This window comes from Rhynchophorus ferrugineus, unplaced genomic scaffold (assembly GCF_030347505.1).
Source record: "Rhynchophorus ferrugineus isolate W39M unplaced genomic scaffold, kcgeb_rfMv2 rfM2, whole genome shotgun sequence".
In the NCBI taxonomy this organism is placed as follows: domain Eukaryota; kingdom Metazoa; phylum Arthropoda; class Insecta; order Coleoptera; family Curculionidae; genus Rhynchophorus; species Rhynchophorus ferrugineus.
Window position 1 is genome coordinate 53,349,385 of NW_027472581.1, and position 20,202 is coordinate 53,369,586.

At 27.8% G+C, this 20,202-nt stretch overlaps 1 protein-coding gene across 2 annotated transcripts in view; it reads right to left on the minus strand.

Moving 5' to 3' along the window:
- Positions 1–419: 419 nt before the first annotated feature.
- Positions 420–20,202, minus strand: part of LOC143190105 (uncharacterized) — a 44,001-nt gene continuing 24,218 nt past the window's right edge. Inside the window, exons 2-7 of one of the 2 annotated variants that reach the window (XM_076394201.1) lie at positions 12,306–12,540; positions 12,088–12,253; positions 5,493–6,981; positions 4,521–5,105; positions 4,262–4,426; positions 420–1,859 (exon numbers count right to left, since the gene is read on the minus strand). In XM_076394201.1, the coding sequence (XP_076250316.1) occupies positions 1,017–1,859; positions 4,262–4,426; positions 4,521–5,105; positions 5,493–6,971 (3,072 nt within the window). In that variant the 5' untranslated portion in view covers positions 6,972–6,981; positions 12,088–12,253; positions 12,306–12,540 and the 3' untranslated portion in view covers positions 420–1,016. The remainder of the gene's footprint in view (positions 1,860–4,261; positions 4,427–4,520; positions 5,106–5,492; positions 6,982–12,087; positions 12,254–12,305; positions 12,541–20,202) is intronic. The other variant, XM_076394200.1, reaches the window with a different exon arrangement.

The following is a 20,202-nucleotide window of genomic DNA, read 5'->3' on the forward strand; positions in this document are numbered from 1 at the left end:
AATTAATTTTATTTAATATTTTAATACGCAGAAAACGCGAAACGGTAAATCAATTGTAAAAAGATGTTCAGTTCAGAGAAAATAATTTACTCTGTATTTTCCCATTTTCGTCAATATTTCTAAAACAACCACGTGTCAGAATAAACATTTAATGAACATAATATACCTTCATAATTATTTTATTCAGGTTCAAAACTAAACTAACACAAATATGGAATAAAAATATGCTTTAAAGTTTATTTCTTCAATATAGCTCATATACCTAATTCAATAATTAGTTACTGTCAAGTGATAGGAACATTATGCAATATACTATAGAAATTATGTTAATTATGCTTTAATATAATAATAATATAGTAATAAAATATAATACTCTATAAATATTATATTTATTGCAACAATGTTAAATAAAAATCATATTAAAAAATAATAAACTATATTTCTTACTAAAAATAATAATTTGTACTTAATTATAAAGTAACAGAATAGATGCAAAATATATAAAGTAAAATGAAAATATGTATTAAAAACTATTTAGATCTCAATGTTGTGGGCGGGATTTTCCTGAGCATTAAGATTTTTTCTACTTCTATTTACAGTGTAAGTAAATTTGCTGTAATTTATATATATTAGCTTTTTAATTGCAAACCAATATGGCACAATCAATCAGGACTTTTTGTAAGTGAATTATCAAAGTGTGTAACATGTAATTATGGACTATTCTTTTATATTATGTAACATTTAAAATGTTTCTACATATGCAACAAACATATATCTTCTATGTATGTACAAAATAATTGTATTAAACAACTGTTCTGGAGCCACTCAGATGTTACACAATTTGATTTGTTTCTTATTTTAATTTTATTTTTATGTACACAACAACAATATAACAAAAAACTGACCAATAAAATATTTTTTTTCTTTCAATATAAAACAAATGCATAAATCACAGACATTTATACAGTGGTAGTTTAAACGCGTTTGTAACACAAACTAACTGCACACATTGTTTATTACGCAAGAAGTATTTCTTCTCCTTCTGTTTTCTCAGGAATGTCCACTTTCACTTGATTATTACCTATTAGAAAGGATGGCTCTAATGTGATGGGAGGTGTACTCGTTTTCGCGGGACTTCCAGGGACTAAATTAAATTTGTCATCAATTTTCAACATCATTCGTTTGTTTTTCTCGTAGAATCCATGTTTAGAGTGGGGTAATGCATATCTGAGTTTGTTCCAGAAATAACGATCACCCCACTTAACATAAGTATTTGTCTTTAAATAACTTTTCAGTTCGTCGTCTAGTTTATCCTCATCTATATCACCCAATAGAACTACAATAACTCGAGTTCTACCTTCGGACATTGCTTCAGTGTGAGCGGTTCTAAACTCTAATTTACCCCAAACACTGTTCAAAAAATTATTGGATAACACCACTAGTGTTCGTTTGGAGTCTTTCACGGATCGTACCACTTGTTCGGAGATTAGATCACCTGGCATCCAATCGCGAATATGAATGCAAACTTTAAAGGGATGGTCTCCATGTTCTAGTTCAGGAAGCAGGTGCTGGACGATGAATCTTTCATCTTCGTTGGAGTAGCTAATAAACACGTCATATATCTTGTCCTTGTCTAGTTCTTCTTCTGTGACAAACCATAAACACATGTTCTTGGCATAAAGATAAATTTTAATTTCCTTTTGATAGCGGTAATAAAGAGCAAATAGAACAGCGAAACAAAGCAGTACTGTCAGCACTACTGGTAGCATAACGGTAAGGTATGGAGAAGTCTTACAAAGGTCTCGAGTTTTCACCAGTAAAGTTTTGGTGTTGGTACACATAATTTCACTAGTATGGACCTAAAATAAAAAACAAAGTATTATTACAGAATCTTTTAATGTATTTATATACAAAAATATATTTTTATTGTAAAATCTAGACGGAATTGAAAAAATAACTCATATTTTGATGCCTAGTCTTAATGACATCTAACAATTTTTAATTTTATACTTGTTGAGGTAGAAATTAATTTCAATTTAAATCTATTCTACCAGTTTTATTTCTCAAGTAGGTATGAAATTTCAAACTGCAACACTCAACTCTGTATTTTTATTTATCTATATTTTATTTATTAATGAACCCTGTTTTCCAACAGGTACGCCCTGTTTCGCCACAGACAAAAAGAACATTCAACATTTTCGGATATTTTTAAATAAAATGCAGCAGAATCCACTTTTTAGACAAGCATAAATTCTAAATACAGCGCAGAGTACGAGGTTTTAAATACAATTAACATAGCTCAAATGTCTATGCCTAAAAATGAGCTTTCCAAAAGCGTTTTACAAACATTTTCTAATTTTTAACAAAAAAGAAAGAGGTTCTATGTTCGGCTGCATATATATTTTTGTAATGTATGTTCGCCTTTTCTCCGTCAGTTATGGACCGATATTCAAAATTCTTTTTTTTGTTCGAAAGAGTGCACTTCCGAGGTGGTCCCATTGGAAACAAGTTAGGATCTGTTGAGGGAAGGGGGAAATCGACGGAAAACCTCAAATTTCAAAGGCACGTACAATGTTTTCACATATTTGTTATCTAAAATAATCAGATATTGGTGTATAATGTTATTGCAATACTAATATGACGATGAAATGTTTTTATCAAAAAAATTGAACAGACTTCAAAAAATAAATTAGGAACTCACTAAATTTTAAAAAATAATCAAACTTAATACAAAAAAAAACATTTTAAAATAAGATATGTGCATAATAATCGTTGTAATAAGTAAATAAAAATAATCAAAACCTTATTTAATCTATCTACTACACGTATTCTATATTCTGCTATATATACACACTTTAGCTTAATATCTACCTAAACCTATTCATTTATTTACAATATTATTTTAACTACTACCAACTTTAAAATTGGTACAAGCAAAAAATTATACTTGTCTTCTTCGTAATTTAATTTTGTGTATATGTTACAAAATTCTATTATTATTTTTGTATTATTTGGGCTCGGCACCGACTTCAAAGTGATCAGTTAGTAATTAAAATAATATTCTAAATAAATCAATACATTTAGGTAGATTTTACATTAGTGTAGATAGGTTAAATAAGTTTTTTGTTTATTTTTATTTAGTTATTAGAAGGACTATTATGTACATATTTTATTTTAAAACGTGTTTTTTGTGTTAAAGATCTAAGTTTGATTATTTTTTAATTTTTAGTGAGTTATTTTTTATTTTTTGAATCCGGTTCAATTGTTTGGTTAAAAATTTTTTATTTTGCGGTCAATTGCTGAAGGATAATTTTTAGCACCATGCATCATGCTCGTCCATACGTCTTAAAATTGTTTGAAAACATTTGGAAACGCCAAAATGGGTAGATTTTTGAAACTACCCCACCTGCAGTATCTTGCAGATCTCGTTCAGTTCGACTAATAATTTTTTCGATCAATGACGTATGACCTATCGCAGCGGAAATGTATTTATTTAGACGAGCAGGGTTTTTGATGCGGAATTCATCTCTTGTCGGAAAAATACTTCAGGATATATCTATAGTCTATTCAAGGTTTTTTTGTACATACGTCATCAAGGTGTTTAATGTATTGCTTGCCGCAATTTGTAAATTCGTTTCGGAAGCAGACAATGTTTTCTTTCTCATTCTATTCTAGTTAAAAAGTGACACAATGCTAACTTAAACGTAGGAGCCTATCAAAGTCATCCAGTTCTCAGACGTATGCAAAATTCTTGAAAACAATAGTGATAAGGGGTTATAACTCTAACCTATAAACTAATGTGGTGGTATAATTAACTGTAGTTTTTAGATGTACTATAATGTTAAAATAAATTACATGTGTTAACGATTTTGTTCAATTATTTTATTTAGATTAGAACTTTGTTGTATGTCAGACTCAAAGTTGATACGGCAACATTGCGACGTCACAAATTTAGATGAAGTACATATATATATATATATATATATATATATATATATATATATATATATATATATATATATATATATATTTCTAGACAGAAAGACTTTCTAGACTTTCTAGATTTCTTTCAATGTTTTGAATATTAATTTTCCAATTTTATTAAAAAAAAAATTATGTGAAAATACTATGAGTTAATTATTTAAGATATTATAGCACAAATTATTATATTAAGGTGTTAAGGTATAATAGCTTGTTGGTGATAAAAAAATAAGTTACATTATTTAGTTGAATACAACTATTAAATATTAAAAAATCTTACCTTATGAGGATTTAATACTACATAGTTCTGGAAATCCACGGCTTTGCAATCACATATCCACGGATTATCTTTTAAAACGAGTCGTTCCAGCTTGCGAGATTTGGTTAACAACTCAGTCACTGATGTACTCAAAGTATTCAGTTTGTTCTTTTGCAAATTTATTTGCTACAAAACAAAATATATTTACACTCTCCGTTCTTTTAATACCTTTTGTATTCTTAACATTTTTCTATATCATTTAAAATCCGAATCTACTTACCACAATATTTGGAGGTATCCAACTTAATTTAGTTATTTGATTATTGGATAAGTCTAAAAAGGTTATGTTTTGATAATGTTTCTTTTCCGATGGTCCTAACTTCAGGTTATTTCCAGTCAGGTTCAGCACTGTTTGATTGTATCGGTTCAGAAAACCATCCAATACCAAATCAGGGTATGAGGTTATATTACGATAGGAGCAATCCACAACAGCAGCTTTATCGTAGGGTCGGTAAGAGCAAGTGCATTGACTTGAACAGTTAGTTTTTGATGGACAGTAAATATCAGATGTTTTCAATTGTGTGGTTAAGACCCCAGGTTTGTTAGTACAATACAAATTATCCTGTTTAATGTTAAGGAATTCGTTAATTTCGGGGTACTCCAAATTGTTATAGGCAATCAGATGGTAACTTGAACAATCGCAGGAAATTGGATTGTCACTAATATCCATAATCGTGACCTTGGGATCAGTAGTTTCATTAGCATTGTACTGGGCTGTTGTTTGAGCTAGATAAAAGTCCATCAGGCTAATTTTGTTGTGTGTCAAATTGATGTTCAACTCTTTATCAACAAGGTATCGATTAACCTAAAAATAAAATAATTTTTTGTTAAAATTGTGATATATTTGTTTTATGTTTTTCTATATATACACATTTCCAATTTATAAAATGTTATGTTTTTATTTATTGATTCGGGGAATATTAATGTATATCATATTTTATTATCTTTTTTATAAAAGATGTCCTAACAGAGAATATTTGTTAGACTGACTACGTTAATACAAAGGGTTTGTTTGTTACAAGTCTTCAAGCTTACATTTAGACAATAATATTTTAAGTTTTAGTTATTTATTGAATAATCCTATTTATAGTAATGATAAGGTAAAGAGTATGATATCATGTTTACATTGTATCTTATCAATTTCCCATTTCAACGTTTTGATAATTGTATTTTAGTGATTTTTGGCACTTACCTGTATATCAGTAATTTCATTATAACTGAGGTCCAACTCTTTGATGTAAACCAAGGTCACTAATTCGGGCACATCTAATAATTGATTATATGAAAGCACAAGTTTTTCTAATCGGATACAGCTATTTATTGGACTCATATCTGCTTCATACGTGTTATTCCACTTATTGTGAGACAAATCCAAATCAGTCAATGATCGTTTGAACCCTTCAAAAGCAGATATATTTATATCCGTGATTTTGTTGAAACTTAAGTTCAGAACTTGCAACTTCCCAACTTTAGCGAACAAGATACCCGAAATTTCTTTTATATTATTGCTCTTTAAAGAGAGTTCTTTTAAGCCCTCCAAATCAAAGAAAATATGATCATTCAAGACTGATATACTGTTATTAGAGAGATTTAATCTTTTTAATCTTTTTAAACCAGCGAATAATTTGCTTGGTAAATTATCTAGTTCATTATTATGTAATTTAATTTCTTCCAAGTTCGTGGAGTTAATAAATAATTCTTCAGGGAGGGTTTCAAGTTTATTATTGTTTAGCTCAATAGTTTTTAATGATTTTAAATTGGAGAAAACATTATTTTCTAACGTGATCAGATCATTCATTCCCAGTCTGACATTTTCTAAGGAATTACAATTCCTGAATGTATTACTATGGATATATTGAAGGTTATTAGCCCGAAGACTGATATTAACTAGATCCACTAAGTCAATGAACGCTCCTTCGGGCAAATCTCTAATTTGATTGTCCGATAACTCAAGTAGTTTGAGCTTGATTAAACCTTTGAAGGTTTCATTGGTGATGTTGTTGATACTGTTAGCCCACAAGTATAGTACCTCTAGGTCAGTCAAATTGTTGAATACACCATCAGATAAATTTTCAATCTGGTTTCTAGATAGATCTAGCTGTTGTACATGTGGGGTAGAGTTAAATGACCAGTTCAGTGATTGTATTTGATTCAAATTCAGATGAATTGCGCGTAATTCATTCAAATTTTCGAGAAAATTAGGTTGAAATATAGGCTTGCTGAATGTTATCGATAACAATTTAACGTGTTCTAGACCACGTAGCATATCAGATGAGACGTTTAGAGATTGGTTTGTTTCTTGTTCTAACTGTTCAAAGTAAAATTTCTCCACATGCTTCATTCCGAACCTGTTCAATATATCTTGAAAATTTTTATCGAAGTTACAGTATTTCATGGTAAATTTTTTCACTTGTTTCGCATCTAGTAGTGGTAACATATTCAAATCAAAATAAGTGTTGTTACATTCAATATCAACACTTTCATCTTCAGTCAGTTTGACGGTGATGTCTGAGACATGGGATGGGCAATGGAATTCCAGCGTAAAATAGTCTTCGAAACAATCGCAACCAGAATTTCTAGGGCACGTTAAAGCATTAATCTTGTTCAGAAGAGCTGTAACTAATATGGTGACTATCACGGTCGTCCATCGCGTTGATATTCTGATCTTCATCGTGGGATTTCTGAAACAAAAATGTTATGCCATTAGAAACTTAATAATATAATTAATTTTATAACATAATTTCTGTTACAATAATTTTCTTTTTCTGATTTTTGTTTTGATGATTGGATGCATCAAAATCTTATTATGTCTATTCTATTTTCTTTTCATGACATATTTGAAGAAACTACAATCAATTCCGACCTGTTAAATAATAACATTAAAATTAATAATTAAGTTCAAAATTCATTAATATTTACAAATATTAATATATGAAATACACTTGTGGATAACTACAATCAATTCCGACCTGTTAAATAATAACATTAAAATTAATAATTAAGTTCAAAATTCATTAATATTTACAAATATTAATATATGAAATACACTTGTGGATAAAAAATGGCTTTCTAAATAAAATATGCATTTTTCATTTCAACATTATTTTTCCACATAATGTTATGTCATTAGAAACTTAATAATAAAATTAATTTTATAACATAATTTCTGTTATAATATATCAATACATGAAAAATATTTGTGGATAAAAAAATGGCTTTTTAAATAAAATATTATTATTTTATTTTATTATTTTAATTATTTTCTCAACAGTTAAGAAAGACGAAATAATTCTTTTTGAGTCTCGAGCTAAATAAGTTGTAAGGATAAGTGTGAGTTGAATTTTTGATGAAAAATGGCGAAAAATCAATTTAAAGAAACAGTTATCGGCTCATAATTTAGATTCTTGAGACAAATAAATGCAAGCTAGTAGGTAAGTCCATGATGCTTTTACTTTAATTCTTGATACTGTCGTGACTGGGTTGGCTATTCCTTTTTAGATTTTCCACTGTTGCCTACAAATACATTTAAAATTACAGTTACAAACGTAAAGTACACCCATGCCCCAGTAGGATTCGAACCCACGACTATCGCAACAGTCGGAGGACCATCTTGTCGCCTGACCACTGCGCTAATCTTTAGCGCTTTTGTAGATATTGATCGCAATTTATCTTTTTCCTATTAAAGGCCTTTTCATTTTGACGGTAACGCAATTGTTGTTTATATTTTTAAAAATAATTATTATTCTGAAGAAAAATATGCACATATTATAAAAGCTTATTTAGAGATTATTATAATAATTTGTTAAAATCAAAAAATATATATACGCTTAGAATTTGTATAGAGTGTTGGCAAAGTTTTGAAAAATCTAACTACGAAATGCCATTAGCTTTTCACAAGTTTTAATTAGGGTTCGAAACTATTTTATTTATTATACAAAACATATTTTGAAGTTTACTAATCGAAAACAAATTTTGAAATGTTACATTCATGTTCTTATACCGAAACTTCAAAGAATTCTTGTTTATGATCAAAGTAATATTTTACGCTAACGTCGCTATTAAATTTTTGGCATGTTTTTCAGATTATATTAGGTATTAAATGAGAGTGAACATGTGAGTTGTTAAAACTGAATTAAATTCAGTGGTATATATTGTATTATTAGGTACTTGCTTGTAGTTTGATCAACCCTATCTAGTGGGGAAAATGTGAGATATTAAGAACTGTTAAACAGGCTAACCCAACTGTTAAATTAGATGGTTTTGACATTGTTATATATGGTGGACAAGGATATATGGTGTTGTATACAGTGTATACAGGTGCTCATGATGGAAATCTCAATATAACCCGACATTCACAACTTTTGTTATTTATTTCATTTGAAGAAATCCGCTGCCGAAGCCCATTAACCACTACTGACAAAAGGCGGCACCATGTTTGGAGTTGAATTGTGAGATGTATCGGACGAAAATATAGCTCAGACTCTCAAAGAAGATTCAGACAGCTTAACAGTTGATGAGTCAATCGAGTCTGGACATTTACATATGAGGGGAAAGATCCAAATGGAGGGAGAATGGCTATCACATTTCGAATTATTATGCCATTTCGAAGCGTTTCAACATCGAAGTTTCATTGTTTGACATACAAAAAAGAAGCATTCTATGTGGAGTTCTTTCGATACATTATGGAAAAAGTTGTAGGAAATGCTAGAAAATATTTTCATTGGTATATATTGTACCAATTTTCTCAATAAATATGTTACTAAAGTGAAATAATTATTAAAAAACAAAAACTTAGCTGACGACTTAAAACGTCGATACAAAAAGACACTGAGGTCTATTTTAACAAAACCAAACCCCATCTCTAGATGTCCCATTAATCGTACCATTCAATTTTAACATAAATAATTAGTTTATTTGTTCAATAGATAGTTCCTACTGTTTTATGTAAATATGGACCAGATGTATTCATATAAATTCGCAACACATATGTTATCTAGTTTGAATGATACACATATCTAATTTCTGGGAATACCAATCTAGTAATGTAGTATATTAATTATGATATTTAAACTAACCAATCAAATTATTAGAATGGCGATTACTGTATCATCTGAATATTGTGAAACTTTTTCTCCTATTGAGTTCTCTCTATTACTCTATAACTATAATAAATGGTAGTCGGACGGGGCAACGTCCGGGCTATGCGGTGGATGTATCAAATTTTTTATCCAATCACTTCCATTCTTTGCCGAATTACTGAAGATGTGAATGGTCTAACATTGTCATGAAAAAGGACAGATACATTTCCTAAAGATTAAGTATGAGTAACTCATGATGATCAGTTCTTTTCTAATATTATCAATTACCCAGAATCACATTTCTTGGGGTTAATGCAGGTTTTGTAACCGTTTGTAAATATTTTACGAGCTTTGTTCACTATTTCTCCACTACTGATGCACCCTTCTCGTCCCCTTAATAATTGATTTAAAAAAGGGCTTGATGGATTATGTAAATTATTTAACAGCGATATATCAATATATATTTTCAAATCGAAAATATCAAGTATTCAGAAAAATCGAAATCATTAATTTTTTAATTAATTTAAGATCACTTTTCTCGAATTAATATATCAGTTATATTGATTGAGTGAGATGTGTTTAATGGTGAATTCATACCCTTCCATTGTTCTGGAAATACTAAAAACGTAGCGATTGAAATAACGTCATATAAGTTATTTATTTGTTTATATATATATATATATATATATATATATATATATATATATATATATATTGTAGTATTAATTTTGTAGATTGGATTATTTCACGAATGATTGTCTATTGTATTTCAATCTATGAATACATAAAAGTTGATATGCAAATTTATATAATATAAACATTACAATACTTAAACTGAAATACTCAAGAGATGAAAATGTTATGTTTTTGTTGTTTTCTAAAATATCTGCAGATACATTCTGGTTGGAAAAAAGGATACTTTCTAAAATATTTAGAATTGAAGTACTTTACAATGCAAGGAAAAACTTGTTTATTATATTTTCAAGAGGCTTCTGATTCCAGAATATCTTCGTTTTTAAAAATACAATTTCGATAATTTTTCTAAATTGGATTAATGTGCTCTTAATTTTGAGTTTGGCGTTCATGAACTCATCGTTTAACAAGTTATATTTTTAATGTCAATGTCGCAAACATTCCCGCACAATAACTTGCAGGAATAAAGCTGATCGTCAAGGATATCTGGGCTCTAGCGTACTAGACCAATAAATCTCAATAAACTGTGAATCAACTTCTGCGGCTTGTGTTATCATTGTAACACGTATATAATGTAAATGGGTCTTCAAGCTTCAAAAATATTAGTAAAATCATGATGATCAACTGGAATCAACTATAAAAACATTCTTTACTGTAGCTAGGTTCTACAAAATGTGTAGATTATTATTTAGATGCATCTTTTCACTTTCATAAATAGTTTATTCTTTATATCATGTGTGATTCCTCTAGTGGCTTGATATTAAAATAACCACAACTTTTTATTTGATTTAGGCTTAATTATTTAAATTTTAGGGTTTTAAAAGGGAAATATTAATTTATTGTTTAATTTGTTGCTGAATTTATTTGAAATATTTTAAATAATGCTCAAATTAAAAGTCTTAAGAAGTTCTTTACCTATCACGAAATAAATGAAAGCTATATTTATAAGCATATTAAGTTCTTTATTATTAGTATAACAAGCTCTTTAATTACTGTTAATACAAATGACAAATATTTTCAAATTATTTTTACTTATTTAATTAAATCCGTAATAAAAGTCTCCTAAAGAATAAAAAAGCCTGGCATTTGTTATTCGAAATAACTTCATTTTTAAAACTTTTCAGCTAATAGATTTTTATAGAAATAATAAAATGCCACATTGAAAGCACAAATAACATTTTTTCTGTAAAATAAGTTTTATAGCTGGTTTTCTTTTTCTAAACTCATTATCTTCTTTTTAAATCAATATTTCCTAATATTTTCTACGTTAAACAACAGGTTACTAAAACAAAATTAAATGATTTTTAATAGGAGGTTTCCAAAATATCAAATATGACGACACCAAATAAATTATAGGCTGCTAAAACGAGTTTAATTATCGATCATCATTAGATACGAACTAAATCCATTTACTGAGTAAATGGAGAATTGTGATACGTGATCAGGAAAAGGTCAATGAAAATAAAAATGGGGAATATATATATATATATATATATATATATATATATATATATATATATATATATATATATATGTTAATAAGGTATTTGAATTTAGTGTGTTTGTAAATAATGATATAGAGTTCTAAGTTCTTCTAGAACTGTAAATAAGAAATAGGAGATTTACAACGAATAGTGAATTTACTAAAATGTATATTATTTCTTTCGGACAGTCGATAAAATACAACTTACGGAAAGTATTATTTTGCTTAATTAGAAAGGTGCTGTTAATCTAGCTTAAACCCTCATGGGAAATTACGATATATAAATTATTATATAATGTAATATAATATACATATATTATATTATATAATATAATATGTAAATAATATATATTGTAATATGTAAATAATATATATTGTAATATAATAAATAATAATGATATAATATCATCAATATCAAATAATATCATATAATAATATATAAATTATACAAATTACTATATATATGCTAATATATTTATATAAAATAGTCATATAATTAAGTAATAAAAACAAATTGTAATTATTATACTTACTGTTAACCTTTGATAAAAACACTATTAATCATATATATGTGACTATAAATTGACACCTGTCATGACAAAAATATAATATAACGAACTTAACCACTTGATTACTTCCGCACTACTGTCTATATCTCCTAACTGAAATTATATCTGTGCCCCTTCCTCATAGCGTCTTCTAACAAAGGTCCATGTTAACACAGGTAATGCTATTAAATAATGGAACTTACTGATAACATCATTATATATATCAACCATGTTAATCCATTATACACTAATTTTTTGGTCCCAGTCACTGCTTTACTTGTCATGCTATAACAACATAATAACGTGCCTAACCTTTTAAGTACTATCATATAATTAGAACTGCTAAACTGGTGTCGTATTATATACCCCCTCCATAATGTCTCTTTATATCTCTAATCGGCTCCTATCCTATTGGTGTCATGAACTCAAAAAAGTGGTCTAAAATAATTTATATTATTTAATTACACGGATCTATTATCAATTTTAAATTTAATTATATAGTACTTTTAATAATACTACAACATAAATTTGGTTTTACATTATTTATTAATTTGTTAATACTGTTAAAAAATTGTTTTAAAACATTAATTCTTTGCTAGCTATCAGGGTTTTATCTACTTTTATTGGAGGTTTTCACTGCAATTAATTTAGAAAGTGATGCAACAGCCTATTATTCAAGTAAAATAAATATTATTAAGTTTTATTTGTGATAAAGTTTACTTAAGAACAATGGAAATTTTAAAACCTATAACGTACTCTTAACACCGTAGAATAAAATGATTACAAGTAATTTCTTAAACAGGTTTGACTTAACATTTAACACAATCACGTGAATTAAAAATATATAAAAACAACCATAATTGTTTGGTTTTTCACAGTGGATGGTATATTTGTGTGATGTAGAATCGATAGTAAATTGTTAGAACTATAATTACAAATATATTATTTTTCTATTAATACTAGCTTATTAAGTGTTATAGTTTAGATTAGATTCTCTAGAGATTTAGGTTGTTTAGATGAGGGATCAGTATTCGCAAGTACCACACCGATAGGGTACAATCCGTCCGCCCTACCTACTATGCTACCAAACTCGCGACTCTTCTAACAGCGAAAATAGATGTTATTTTTTAAAACTATTTTTGTGTAATTTTTTAAAATATCAACTAAATATGAATACGAAAAATTAATGGAAGAAAATTAAACCCTATTTTAAGATGTTGATGTTTATGATTAGTTATTTATAAGCAAATGTAAAGTATTGATACTCCAAAAACAAATTGCTGCCAATACAGATCACTAATTTAGTTTATACAATAATATCAATTTAATTGAAATACAATGTTGATTTGGATACTGAACATTAAAGATATCTTGTTACTATAACTTTTAGAGACTAAATAAATTGTAAGTTTCTACTGTTAAATTATCGGTATTTCATATCGCGTTCAAAAGTTAATATTCTCGCATTGTTCATTCAACTTAAATGTGATGTACGTGATTCTGATACATTAAGTTCATCACGGCCGGCGCTTGATAAACATTGGAAATACCAATTTCCATTTAATATATTCTGAATATGTTCAGGTACAGCATGTATTAATAAAATATTTTTGAAATTTGAGCTGAAATCCGAAGGGTTCATCAAACTCAACATTATAAAACAAATTTTGTATCCTAATAGCATCCAATAAAATTTAAAATATATATAAATAAAATATAAAGGCATTGCTGATATAATAGACTCGTAAAACATGGGTATTTCCACATTAAGTTAATCTGTTATAGCTATATTATTCTCCAAAATTCCCAAAGGTAACATTTTCCTTTTACCTTTTTTACTTTTAGTAACAACCAAGTTTTGTTATCTTTTATAGTACAATGCTTTGTAATGATTTGAGTATCTCAGAAATATATTTTAAAATATAATTTTTATTTATGTCGTTTTATGCTTGTCGTGTTGAAGTTTAAAGTTAACGAGTAACCCTTCTAGTAAAATCATTGCAAAACCATAGAGGTAACTGCAACTGCCATAAAAACTGTCATATATTTATTCAAAATGTAGCTGTAAATCTGATTTCTCCAATGGAAGTTGCCACAGAAATTAACAATAACCTTAATCTTAAAGGCTCCTGAAATTGATGATATTTCACCTTGGTTAAGAACTGCTACCAAAAACAATAATCATGTTGATTATTTGAAAAAAAATTACAGTTTCGCATGAAGGGGCATTCTCAACATTTAAACCTCTTTAGGCTGGAGCTCCACAGGGTAGTGTCTTGGGACCACTCCTGTATCTGCTATATACTACTGATATCCCAACAATAAAGGAAATAGTACTTGGAACATTTGACGACGATACAGTTATCATGGTAAAAGATGTACCTCTGTCAAAGGCTATAGAAAAAGTTGAATTAGCAGTCAACGGGATATACAAATGGACTAAAGAATTGAAAATACAGCTTAATAGCACGAAATCTATCCATGTTAATTTTGTGTCGCGACTATTTGATAATAACCTAATTATATCACTTGACGAATATACGATTCCTCAAGCAGAATCAGCTAAATGCCTCCGAATACATCTCGATGGTAGATTAAATTGGAAACATCATGTTAGATAAAAAGCAGAGCAGATTAGACTCAAAGTCAAGCAACTGTACTGGTTAGTGGGAAAATACTCCCAACTTAAGCTAAAATCAAAGAGATTATCCGTCAATCATAAAGTCAATTTGAATCTATACTGTGCAAATATGGGGTTGTACTAAAACATCAAATCAACTAGTAATCTAGCGCACCCAAAACAAAGTACTGCGAATAATTATCAATGCTTATCGCTACGAAACCAATAAAGAGCTATACGATGACCTTGAAATCAAATGGATATACGAAGTGATCCAAGATTTCGTCTTAAAACATGAAATACGGTTGCTAAATCACAGCAACGTGGAAGTAATGCAGCTACTGGACAACACGCCGGATATCAAAAGATTGAACCGAACCAAACCACACGAACTTGTTTAGTGTATAAGTGTATTCTTGACTTTAGTTTAAGCAGTTTAGTTTTATTTTAATTTGGGAAATACATACTGATGTATTAATCCCGTAGTCATGCTGTTTGTGTATTAATGCAAGTACAATAGAACATTAGTAAAAAATTAATTTGTAAATTAGGATTATACTAAGCATATCTAATGTAAGATGTAAATAATAATAAAAAAGTTATTAACGAGTTAAGCTGAAGTAATAAAATACCTAGAGAGATGGTCGTTAATTGTTCAATATATTAAATTTCAAATTCCGCAATTGCAAAGTAGGGCGTTGAAAATTAATATTACCGAAATAAATTAGGCCTATTAAATAACCATGGGTATTTCCACTTTAATTAGTTGCCATAAATGTTTATTTTTCACAAATCTATACAAAATAATTTCAGTTATAATTATAAACATAGGACTGAACAAATGTATTGGTATTTTTTTATATTGTTGAGGTTTTCTACTTTAAAAAGAAACAATCATCAAAGATCAATAATAATATAAATTAGGATAGTACTATTCCATATACATTTTTGTCATCTTATTAAAATTAACAATTATAAACCATTTCAGACAAGATCTATAGATCTATATATAGGAATTAAAACTGATTAAATATATAACATGATATATCAATTAATGAATTATACTAATTTACTAATTATTATTATTAATTGAAATATATCCGCGAAATAATATTAGGTTCATTAATGTAACATATTCGCCAGACGCATGCACATTATTATATTTGATTTTATGAAGCCTTTGGCAAACTTGTCCATGGAACTAGTTTAAACTCAATTTTAAATTAAGATTCTGGGTATTGTTGTGTTTTCGATTAGATTTGTTTATAGAGCTTGAGATAATTATCTTTAATGCCAGAAATATCTATGGATGAAAAACAACAAAAGTTTTACAGCAACGCAACTTTACTATTAAATTCTATGGTTTTGACAGTGCCCTACATGAAGTAATAGTTTTTTATTTAGTGTTTCTATCTAGTGTTTTTTATTATACTGGTTTCTAACCGAAACCAGTATAATGAAAAAAGTTGTGAAAGAAAGATAATTATGAAAAATTTGTTGACTAACATATATTGTACCTATTTTTCTCAACAATTACCTTTTTAAAGTGAAAAAATGAGTAGAACACGAGCAAAAACTATTATATTAATATGCAATATAAATAACTTATTAATATGTAAATAATATAATATTAAAAAAATTTCGATCTATCGGACACAGACAAATAAGTTTGCCCCAAAGCAAATGTGGCCCGATAATGGCACTATTTTCTACTAAAAAATTCAAGAAAATTGATAATTATAAGAATTGAGATAATTCAAATTTCAGTAGTAAATTAAGGAGTTCTTTATATAGAACTATGTGATTCTAGTTTATGCGAAAAGAGATGAATACAATAAATCAGTAAAGATTAAAAAAACATATTTTAACGTCTCCTTTTTATCAACAAGGGTTTATCTGGACTGGACCTGGACGAGCGACCAACTTAGAAATCATCTCAGAAGACATCCGGTTTTACACAGCCTGGTTACTGGTGTGACTGGGATCATTTTTCTTGTCGGATTTTGCACTCTTGCCTAAGGACAATCACAAATGTTAAACAATAACAAACATAAATTTGCGACCATGCCTCAGCAGTATTCGCACCCGCGATTATTGCAACAGTAGAAGGACCGTCCTGTCCCGTTTACCACTGCGCCAACCAAGCTAGCAGTAGAGATTATTGATTTGAACTTTATGTTTTCTGAAAATTTATTCAGATCACTGGTATTTTCGAAAATGCTTAATATGGACGAAAAAAGTGATGTCAACAACTTTCCAAATAATCAAACATTCAAAAAAGACAAATCAATGCAATAGTATGCAAAAATTTCGGCACACATAAAGGCATGATTGAAATAACAAATTCCTTGGCAAGGATCTGCCTAGTGGGCGTTCAAAATTAAACATCAGATCGAAGACTGTATGGCGATATTTAGTCGAGAATTTTATTACCCGGATCTTAGTAGGGAAAGATGGCATTCCTAATTTAGCAAATCACATTACCATACTCGACCATAAATATTTAACACCAGTTATGTGGTTGTAATGTTAATATATATGTTTTATTTTTGGACTAACAGTATTTTTGTTATTATTTCGATTTACGATTATACAGAACTTACACGGGTCAAAAAACAAATAAAATAAAATCTTATGGTTGAAAAATATATTTCATATTATTACATAAGTATTATTCAATATTATTATAGTATAAGGTAAGTATAAGCATATATATATAGTATAGGTCTATTATTGCTGATCAATTCCATACCAAATATTAAGAAAATACTGTGAAAAAATCTACTATTTTTCACGGGATGATACTGATATTTTTGGTAGCCCCTTAAGCGCCCCCATCATCATGCTCTAATACATTTTAACATACATGTACTCGCTGGTTCAAACCATATACAAATTTTTATATAAATTTCAATCACAATATGTACGTTGAAAAGGCACAATATTTTCTGTATTGTTTAGGAATAAAATAGGTTTTCCCGAAAAAAATTTATTTTCAACTAAAATAGATGCATTTACTTTGGAAAAAAAATCTAATGTTATTCAAGATTAAGACGAAAAAACCTATAGCGCGGTTATATTAGTATATGTGCCAATATTCACCAAATTTGATTAAATGTTGAAAGAAACTTGCGAGTTTTGCAAATAGTTATAAACTATTTGGCGTAACAATTGTGCACACATAAATAAAAAGTTATGATAATAAAAGTCTAGTAATAAAAATAAAAGCAAAGTAAAATATAATCAAGTCCAAAACAATTCAAAATACGTTAGCGGATCAAAAATGTGATAACCCCTATATTTTGAAATGTGTATAATAACATGTTCATTGAAAGTTTTGATATAATATCTTAAACCATCATAAATCGTTTGTTTTTATGACAAAAGCGTAAATTCCAACTATTTGTTAGCAAAAAATATAGAGAAACACTTTTTATAAAAGTATACTATTAGAGAAGCGTTGTAATCCATGAGTATATCGTCAACCTCATTTTAAATATTTATTAATTTTAATTCTTTTACTACATAACTGTTTATATATATGTTTATATATAATTTATATTTTTTATGTTTATATATGATTTATATTTATTACATATTTATAAAACTAATCAAAATGACCAATAATTAATACGTTTTAATTTATTTTAAATAAGTATGATGCGACAATGTATTGTTTTAATAAAAACCTAGTTTAAAAAAAATATCGTTAAGTGTCACATATTTAAAAATAAATCATTGATATAAAATACTTTGAATCCGATCAATAAAAATTTGTCCTATTTTAAGCCAATTTTGGATTTCAGACCATTAAAATCACCGGTAAATATATATATTATATAACAATGTTTGCTATTTAATCAAAAAGATTTATTCTTATTTTAAGGGGATTAAAATGTATTTAATTAAATTTTATTATATCTCACAGTAGATATATTTCTTCTTGATATTAACAAAATGTATTTTATTTGCATTAACTCTTTTCATCAGATGTTTACATGAATTTTGATTATTTAAATAATTGATACCAAAATGGACAATTATTATATTATAATGATATCCATAACATACATATGTTAGTCCATTTCAACATTGACCTACACTTATATTTTGTTTCATGAACTTAAAATATCTTATAAAATAAGATTAAATATGAATTTAATTACAATGGCCACATATGAGTGACATCATCAGGTGTAAACGAAGTTAATTTAGGATCGATCAATTTGAATATACAATGAAGAATATCTTAATACATGTCCTTTCACCTATAATGAGACGATAAAATATTTAATATTTAATATCAATATATTAAATAATTATTAAATTATATACTTACTTATTTGCTGTTAAGTAGATAACTAAAGAAGCTGGAATTAAGCATTTAAGACGTAAGGTAAAATGTGATATTGCGATATATAAAATATATCATTTTTACCTTAATTTACTTACACCTTCAAGTTATCATTAAGAAATTGTCTAAAATTATTAATTAAGCTGTTTGTTCTCAGGTTCCCCATAACTTTCTTGAAAATAACTTTAACTAAATTAATAATCACACAAGAAATGTAAACTTTTCGCTAATAGTTTTAGCAGTAATGACATTTCACGAAAATAAACATGCTGGCAACAACAATAATAGCAAACCGTCATATTTGTTTTGTGGTTTTAATTTACTCATATTGTCATATGGACCCAATATGTGTTGAAGTGATGCTTTTTCGAAATTTTGGTTTACATCTTGAGTACTACAATAGAAACATTTGGAAATTCATTTCATTCTAAATTTGGTTGTCTCTTGTCTTGATGCATGTCAAATTCCTAGCATACTATCTATATATTATATACTTATATGTTATATTTATAAATTAAATAAGTTTTTAATTACTGCGATATAGATAGAGAGAAACGATCTTCTAATGGAATATTTTTGAAGAAATATCAGCTTTATATTATAGCTACCATATTATAAAAATAAATTAAGGAAAAATTTAAATGCGACCATTTTAAGTTATGTTTTCTAGTACTTTGTTGGAAATATTTTAGGTTTAATTTCTAACTAGCTCCTATTTTTTCCACTTTTATAGCGATTTTTGACATATTTTACGTATTTTTGGGAAATATCAAAATAGTTATTTTTGAAATATCGAAATCAATATTTTATTGATATAATATGTTCACCCAAAGTTTGGATGGTACATAGTACCATTTCGATCTTATTTTAAAATTACTTTTAGCATTTAAAACCTTTAGAAAATGGTACTTTGCATCTATTCAATATCGTCGAAATATTCCTGTCTTGAATGATTAACATTGTATTTTTAAAACAACTATTCAATTTAAATTTAAAAAAATATAACTGAAATAACTGATAACAATTAAATGAACATACAGAAAGGTAATTTACCTTTTACATGTTTTGTTTCAATTAATAAATACCACGAAGATTAAAGCATTTGAAAACCGCATTGAAACGGTTT